The 8823-nt window shown below is 47.9% G+C and overlaps 1 protein-coding gene across 1 annotated transcript; it reads left to right on the forward strand.

Moving 5' to 3' along the window:
• The first annotated feature begins 608 nt into the window (after window positions 1-608).
• Window positions 609-6928, forward strand: LOC114589502 (uncharacterized). The gene is made up of 2 exons (XM_028715882.2): window positions 609-4915; window positions 5591-6928. Exons 1-2 carry the CDS (start codon window positions 4495-4497, stop codon window positions 6184-6186), a joined length of 1017 nt encoding a protein of 338 aa, XP_028571715.2. The 5' UTR covers window positions 609-4494; the 3' UTR covers window positions 6187-6928.
• The last annotated feature ends 1895 nt before the right edge of the window (window positions 6929-8823 follow it).

An 8823-nucleotide genomic window follows, 5' to 3' on the forward strand; every position in this document is an offset into this window, starting at 1 on the left:
CAGTATTAGAATTTGATGCTTTACACGCAATGATATTCTGGGTTGTCTCCAACCAAGTTTTACTCAGAATAGACCCACCTTGCCTTTTCAAATTCAAATATTTCAATAGGCCTCCACTGAGTGGGACTAACATTGGATACAACATTTAGTACTGAATACTTAAATATTAATGCTTTATTTTTTATAATAATCTATAATGTTTGATAGATGGCTTATAACACTATGACTAGTGTTGAAGCAATGATTCTTCAACATCAACTTCATTGGACTGGTCATGTTGTGCGGATGCCTGATGATTGGCTTCCAAAACAACCACTATATTCCGAACTTAAAAATGGAAAGCGTAATGCTGGTGGTCAACAAAAGAGATTTAAAGACTGTCTCAAGGCAAATCTTAGAAAAATGTAGTATAAACACTGGCAACTGGGAAACACTGGCCTGTGAGTGCTCCAGTTGGAAAACAGCCTTTACCAAAGGTGTCATAGGCTTTGAACAAAAAAATTCCTTCCAGTAGCACCTTAAAGACCAACTAAGTTAGTTCTTGGTATGAGCTTTCGTGTGCATGCACACTTCTTCAGATACACGTGCATGCACACGAAAGCTCATACCAAGAACTAACTTAGTTGGTCTTTAAGGTGCTACTGGAAGGAATTTTTTTGTTTTGACTATGGCAGACCAACACGGCTACCTATCTGTAACTGGAACTATGATAGGCTTTGAAGACACTCGAAATCAGGATGCAAGGGAGAAACGTGCCAAGAGGAAGGCATACTTGGTAAATCCACACTGGGATCAACTCCCGCCTGGAAACCAATGTCCCCACTGTGGAAGGACGTGTGGATCCAGAATTGGCCTCCACAGTCACTTACGGATTCATTGTTAAAACCGTGTTTATGGGAGACAATCTTACTCAGCTACGAGTGATCACCAAAGGAGAAGAAGAATGGTTTTTAATGTGAAATATGTGACATGTAATATATTACAGTTGGCATGCGATGGTATTTAATATTTGATAAATTACATGAAATAGTACTCAGTATCACACAGTATATGAGAGGTTACATGCAGTAGTATTTAGAAGCTGATACCTGATATGACCACAGAGTTAAACCACAGAGTTAAACAGTTAAACCACAGAGCCTAGAACTTGCCGATCAGAAGGTCAGTGGTTCGAATCCCTGCGATGGCATGAGCTCCTGTTGCTCGGTCCCTGCTCCTGCCAACCCAGCAGTTCGAAAGCACGTCAAAGTGCAAGTAGATAAATAGGTACTGCTCTGGTGGGAAGGTAATATCCGCCCACCCTTCCCCACAGGTGGGCGGGGTTTGCGGCACCAAGCGAGGCTCACCTGGGCAGGTGCCACCCACCTGCCTGAGCTGGCCTTTGACCCGCCCCCGGCCAGGGAGGACAATGGACAGCCGGCCGGGTGTGGGCCTAAGGCCAAAGGAAAAGAGGCTGACTCCTGGGCTCAAGCCTCTTTTGTTGCTCTTCCTTCTGGGATCAGAAGGTAAACAGTGTTTCTGTGCACTGCTCTGGTTTGCCAGAAGCGGCTTAGTCATGCTGGCCACATGACCCGGAAGCTGTACGCCGGCTCCCTCGACCAATAAAGCGAAATGAGCGCCGCAACCCCAGAGTCGGCCACGACTGGACCTAATGATCAGGGGTCCCTTTACCTTTATGTACCTGATATGACAGATGGCATGCAACGATATGTAGTATTTTATATTTGACATGTAATGGTATTTGAAAATGGTGAATGAGAACTTATTACAGTTAATGGTTGATGTCTGCTGAAATTAAAACAACCGAGAGATACCAATGTTATAAGAAAAACTGCGCCCATTCCCTTATGGGGTATTCCAGAACCCCTATAGAGTACTTAAGTGGGTTCCATGTCAGTAGGAGAAGATAACAGAGGCCAACCAGAGTATATTGAGAAGCAAAGCGGCTGGTAAGTCTGACCTTTATTCAAGGAATTTTTGCAACAGGGCCCCCACTCACCACACACAGGAGGCAGAGGAACCCCAAACTATGGTGTGCAAGCCCCTATAAAGACTTCTATAAAGACCTATAGCCCAAGACCACCCACAAAACATCATCCAGCAGAATTTTGAGAGTGTTGCTTCTCTCCTGTCTGCCAGGATACCTGATAATGCCTTACTTGCTTGCATTTTCTGGGTAGCCTGGCCATTCCTTTGAGATGGTAAATAGTTCCTGAATCTCTTAGGCATATTGATAGTGTGCTCAGACTAACAGATCCTTGCCGGATTGTATTTGAAAAAGGGGGTGTAAGCCCCTACAGTCAAAAGACAATTGGAAAGCTTTTCGCATCTCCTTCCTCCTTGCAGAGAAATATTTGAGGTCAATTTGGGAGAGTCAAAATGGCTTCAGGGTGGTTCTCCTGTCCTATTTCAGTGGTTTATATAGTTATATATGTCTTTGTCTTGTACATTTATGAACATTTATTTTATATTTGAGACCTTAGAATTCTTATAACACCAATAAGCCCCAATAACTCACATTTTGTATTTAACCCACCACCCTCAGCACAGGCATTGCTTTCCACCCTCTCTGTGATCATTACTCCTTTGTTTTCAGAACAGGGACAGGAGCTGAATCATAGTTTGTTTTCTTATTGCAGATAGTGAGATGATCCTCAATGAAAAAGAGGTAGAGGCTCCCTCTCAGAAGAATGATGAGCTGAAAAGGAGTTCCCCTGCAAGAGGCAAGAGGCATCCTTTTCCAGAGTCATGACAGGGAGCAGGAGTGTGCTCTGAGGTTATGGTAGCAAAAGATCTAGCCTCATAAGCTGCCCATCATAACCCTTCAGCTGTCCATCATGACCCAGGGCACCCTCAGATTCAGGGCTCCAGCACTGCTGCAGGAGATAAGCCAAATGGTTAGATCTTTAGACCACCCCCAGAAACATCATACATACATCACAGAAGGGGCGGACTACAACAGAAATCTGAGTGTGTGTGTTTTTCCTCTTGTCTGCTAGGTTGCCTGATTAGATTACCTGGGCATCCTGGTCACTCTTTTGTTACTCAAATCCTGAATCCAGGTCACAGGTCACAGGCTCACACCCTATTCATATCTTAAATGTGCCCTTAAGCCAGGATTTGTGCAAGAGACAATGGGGAGATTTCCCATTTCCTTCAACCTTGCAGAGAAATATTTGAGGTCATTTTGGGAGAGAGAAAATGGTTTCAGGACTTTTCTGTGGGTTTTAGACATGTGGTTTACATATTTGTATGTGTTTGCTTGGTACATTTATGAACATCTATTTGTATATAAAAGACCTTAAAATTCTTATAACACCAGGATCTCAAGAGTCACGCTGCCTAGAATTTCTGCCCTCCCTTCCCTACAGGTGGGCGGGGTTTCTGGCACTGAGTGGGGGCTCACCTGGACAGGTGCCTCCCACCTGCTTGGGTTGGCCTTTGACCCGCCAAATAAAAGAGGCTGACCCTTTTGACCAAGCCTCACTTGGTTTTCTTCCTTCCAGGATCATCTTCCAGTTTGCAGGGCGTGTGAGCAACCAGGTTGAGGTAAGTCTTTTGCGTTGTTTGTTACAGGCTGCTTGCCAGCCTTCCTTGATTGTTTTTCAGCGGCAGTGGCGCTGGGGAGGGGGGCGTAAGCCCCCTCTGTGGTTGCTGCTTGCCGTGGGGGTGCCTTGCCAGGCCTGAGAGGGCAGCAGGCGCCCCAGCAGTAGGCCACATGGTGGCTTTTGGTTCAGTGGGCAGCAGCCTCTTTTTGGTATTTGCAGCCTCTTTGCCCCTTTTCTCCTTGGGGTGGGGTGGGTGCATGGACCCATCTGTCCCACTGCTCGCCATGGGGGGGGGCAACTCCAGTTGTAGGCCGCATGGCAGCTTTTTTTCTGCTGCCACTGCTCTCAACCATAAGCCGCATGGCGGCTGTTCTTTTAGGCGGCTCTGTGGGGGGCATGTTTAGGCCGCATTTGCAGTGCTTGATATTTCGCGATCGCTCTGGCTACAGGCTTCATGTGTGGTGCATTTTTAGGGTGGAAGTTGTCCCCCCTCCTTGTTATGGGGGTGGCCCTATTCCATCCTTGGAGGGTCTACTCCACAGGATTCCAGAGCATATGGATGTGAGCTAACTTGTTACTTTCTTTTGCAGTTTCAGCGTGTGTGCGCAGTTAGGTTGGCTGGTTTTGTCTCTACCCCGCCCCCCCATCTTCTGATTTTAATCAAGATACTCTTGTAGGAAAATAACCAATATAGCAGTATAATAAGTATTAAAAAAAAACCACACCACCTGCCCATCTTACTCAGGTCTGTAGTGGCTCGCTTCAAGGTGCATTATGTCTCTAGCCACGGCTGCTGAACAAAGGGAAGGCTCTCCCCCTCACACACATGAAGCTGTAGTGGTGGGCACCCCTAAAGCCGCAGCGAAGGGCACCCCTAGCAACGCTGTAAAAGCAGCCAATAGGATTAAAAAAAAGGGCCTTGTCTTCCGGCAGGAAGGGCCCACCTATGAAGCTCATAATAACTAAGAAAAAGGTGAGGGATGATCCGTTTGATGGCCCCTCCACATCTGATGGCAGGCCCTACAGGGCCCACCCTAAGAATAAAAAGCGTGTATCCCCAGAGCAGCTTGCTGCTGAGAGCGATGCTTCACAGTCCAGTGGGGACGATGTGCAGGAACTACTGCGCCAGAACCGCAGCCTGCAGCGTCGCCTGGCCCGGGTTGAGGAGCGTTTAGATAGGTCTAAGTCCCCTTGTCGACGGTCTCGTGAGGGTAGGCGTAGGCATAGGTCACCTGTTTCGAGTTCACCAGACAACTCCTCCAGCCCTGATTTGCGCAGAACACGACGCAGGAAGAAGAGGTCATACAGATCAAGGAAGCATGGGTGTAAGTGCAAGAGGGACACTTTGGATTCTTCGGATCTTTCAGGTACGTGTGATTCCTCCTGTGGCGAGTCGGAAGAATTCTGCAAGGGGTACTGGGTTACTACCCACAAGGCCCCTGGCCTTCCTAGTTGGATATGGGAACGTCGCACCCCGCGTCATCGCCGCGCCTTTGGGGCCAGGGAGCCATGTGGGGAGGATGGGCTGGATGCAAAAGGGAGGCTGCGGGCGTCAAACTTCAAGCGCACGGATCAGCCACCCAGCATCCAGCTTAAAAAGAATCTTCGCAATCTGCCAAATCTTCCTGGTGCTCCTAAAGCGCAGGGGCCTTGCCATTAAAACTTTACAGTGGAACCTTGGGTTACATACGCTTCAGGTTACAGACGCTTCAGGTTACAGACTCCACTAACCCAGAAATAGTACCTCGGGTTAAGAACTTTGCTTCAGCATGAGAACAGAAATTGTGCGGCGGCAGCACGGCAGCAGCAGGAGGCCCCTTTAGCTAAAATGGCACTTCAGGTTAAGAACAGTTTCAGGTTAAGAACGGACCTCCGGAACGAATTAAGTACTTAACCCGAGGTACTACTGTAATGCTTTACAGGGCAGCTATCTTATTATTTTGTAAATTCCTTTGTTGGCCGGACCCCTGTGACAGCTTCCACGAGAAAAGCTACATTCGGCCCAGCTCCTCCTTATTGCTTGCAATTTAATTTTCTTACAGGTTTGCCCACCATGAAGATCTGGGTTGTAGGGCATAGCATTGTCCATTGGGCGGCAGATTATGCCTGGTCACACAATGGAGGCCGTAACCTTAACATCCACCCCAAGGTATGCATTTATTGGATGGCCCAGCAGGGCATGCGTTGGCCAAGCTTGATGCCCATGCTGCGTAGTGCTGCAGCAGTGCATGGGCCCTCCAAAGCTCTTGACTTTACACTTGGGAGAGAACGATCTAGTGGAACAAAAAGGCATTGCCCTGACCCTTGCTGCAAGGGCAGATATAGAAAGCTTGCATGCCTTGTATCCAACAAGGCTATCGGTTGGTCCAATCTCCTCCCCCGCCTGCACTGGAGAGGGGCTTCCAATCCATCTCACATCAATTACGCTGTGGGGAAAATCAACAGGGCCATGCGCAATACCATGTGGCTAATTGGTGGATTCTCTATTCCACATCCCACCATCAGGGCAGATAAGGCCGGCCTATTCAGGGCGGATGGAGTACACCTGACCCCACTTGGTAGTGACCTCTGGCTGCACGACTTGCGACAAGTCCTCAAGGACTGGGTAGACAACGGTTTGATGGCAGAGCATGGGTGATTGGTCCTTGGTTGTGGGACTCGGGCTCACCTGGACGGGTGCCTCCCACCTGCTTGGGTTGGCCTTTGACCCGCCCTTGGCCAGGGAGGACAATGGACGGCCAGCCGGGGGTGGGGTTAAGGCCAAAGAAAAGAGGCTGACCCTTTTGACCAAGCCTCACTTGGTTTTCTTCCAGGATCACCCACCCACCCACCCTCCCTCAAATTAATAATTTCTTGCCTCCAAATAATTTCATCCTAGATCAGCGGTCATCAAGTTAACGATACTTTTTCCTTACAGACTAATATTTTGCGTTCCAGGTCAGCAGGCGCTGCTGCGGTCGTAAGATGGTTCCTGTATTCAGAACTGGGAAGGAATTTTCCCTGCATTGGCAAGTTTCGCCTTCCCCTTAGCATTTCGTCACAACTTTGGCAGCTTTAGGCCTTGGCAAGGTATCCTTTAGTCTATCGTCAAGTTGGGGGGGATGCATTCATGCTCCCTTCCCAAGCGGTGGCATTTGCAGGGCCTATTAAAGGGCAAAAACTGGGAGTCCCTGGCCTTAGAGCGGTGGCATGTAGGTCAAACTCCCAGGCTGAGGTTAGTGGAAGGGCATGCTGTGTAAGTTTGTGCTTTGCAGTCCCCTCTCACTACACCTCATCAGCCTGCATATCCTCAGCCAGACGGGCTGAGAGGGTTACCTGCCAAGGCTTGTGTCAAGTTCCCACTTCTGAAGCTCAATAAAGTTGTGGCCAGTTTGAACCCATACTCTGGTCTCTTGTCTCATTCTTTGTGGGGAAGGGGTAGACACCACAGCAGGGTTTAGCACCTGTGCCCGCAAACAGTACCAGTGCACTGAGTGCGAGATGTGCTTCCGGCAAAGCCAGGTCCTCACCAAACACCAGAGGATTTGCACAGGGGAGAAGCTGTACCATTGCCAGGAGTGTGGAAAGACCTTCAGCCTGTGCTCGGATCTGTGCAGGCACCACTGGGGCCACTCTGGAGAGAAACTGCTCAAGCGCTAGGAGTATGGGAAAGGCTTCACACAGAACTCTAGGTAGCACTGACCCCAGAAACAATAGTGTTCGGAGAACAGACTGGAGTGAAACAACAGGGGATATGGCCTGGGAGATGGGTAGCCATCATGTCTCGTCCATTACTTCATGATGCAAAACACAGAAACCAACAGCAGGTGTGGAATTCAGCATCCTGAGATTTTCATGCTCAAGTGTTCACTTACAACCCTCCCCAGGATGCTGGGAGCAGCCATGGGTGGCCGTGTGGCTTCAATCGCCAGCGCCTCCTCCTCTGCCTCCTGGTGCTGCCACCAGCGAGAGCCTGCTTCCACCCTCTTTCCCCTCCACAGCAGGAGGAGGTGGAGAAGGAGCTGGCCACTGGAGGCATGCTGCACTCAGCTCCATGCTTCGCTCCACACTCACCCTCCTCAACATTGAGGCGGGGGGACTGGCTCCCTGCAAGAGATACTGAGGGGGTCCGCAGGCCCCCAGGAGTTGACGTACCTGCATACTGAGCTATGGAACTTCTGGCCCATGGGTGAAATTACACCTTTGAGTCATCTTTCCAGCCCTTGGGACCTCCATAAGCCATGCCCCCTCCCCAGGCCACATTCCTTACTGCTCTGGTGGTGCCTCTTGAGTGGAAGGAGGCAGAAAGAGGTATGTGTTAGAAACCTACTGTACAAGTCACACTGATTGTCTGTTTTTGCTACAGCCCTGTTCACCACTGCCTTGCAGACCCCAAGAAGCTCCCTACAGGGGAGTGTGGCCCCCAGCCTGAATAAAGGTCTCCCCAACTCTGTTATAAAACAAGAATCTGCAGCAGGTTAATATGAAACTGTGGTAAGCTCTCCCATCAAATCTCCAGGAAATAAACAACTATTGACTATAAAATAAGACATTGGAAGGCAGCCCTGTATCAGGAAATTTTTAATGTCTGATGTGCTACAATTTTTTATATATGCTGTAAGATGCCCGCTGCCACTGCAGACCAAACAATTCTGGCTTGAAAGCAGCTAGTTAAAATTTTAAGCAGTACAGGTGGAAAGGCAAAATTCAGTTGCTTCCTTCTGTTTGTATTCATTTTGGAGGGTCTGTCTTTGTTCAGTTCCTCAGCTCCACATCCTCTCACTTCTTTTTTTTTTTTTTTTTTTTTTAAAGAATTTTTATTAGGTTTTCAGTCATAAAAACATACAAAAGAAAAATAAAACACTCAAAAAGAAGAAAAAAAAAAACGAACAAAAAACAGAACAAGTATAATTTCATTTCCCTTCTTTTCTTAACCTTACTTTCCCGACCTCCTCATACCTTCCCTTACTGTATTCCATTTTCTATTAGTATTTTCAGCAAATCCCCTCCTTTAGCTTTGTTTAAATCTCCAAATTCCTTCCCTTTTCTTAATCATTACAGCTGACAACCACTTAAATTCCATATCAATATCATTCAACATTCATTAATTTTACAGTATTTCTTAAGATATTCTTTAAATTTCTTCCAGTCTTCTCTCGCCGTCTCTTTCCCCTGGTCTCGAATTCTGTCCGTCATTTCTGCCAGTGACATATAGTCTATTACCTTCATCTGCCATTCTTCCAGAGTGGGTAGGTCTTGTGTCTTCCAATACTTTGCGATGAGTATTCTTGCTGCT

This window comes from Podarcis muralis, chromosome Z (assembly GCF_964188315.1).
Source record: "Podarcis muralis chromosome Z, rPodMur119.hap1.1, whole genome shotgun sequence".
Lineage (NCBI taxonomy): Eukaryota > Metazoa > Chordata > Lepidosauria > Squamata > Lacertidae > Podarcis > Podarcis muralis.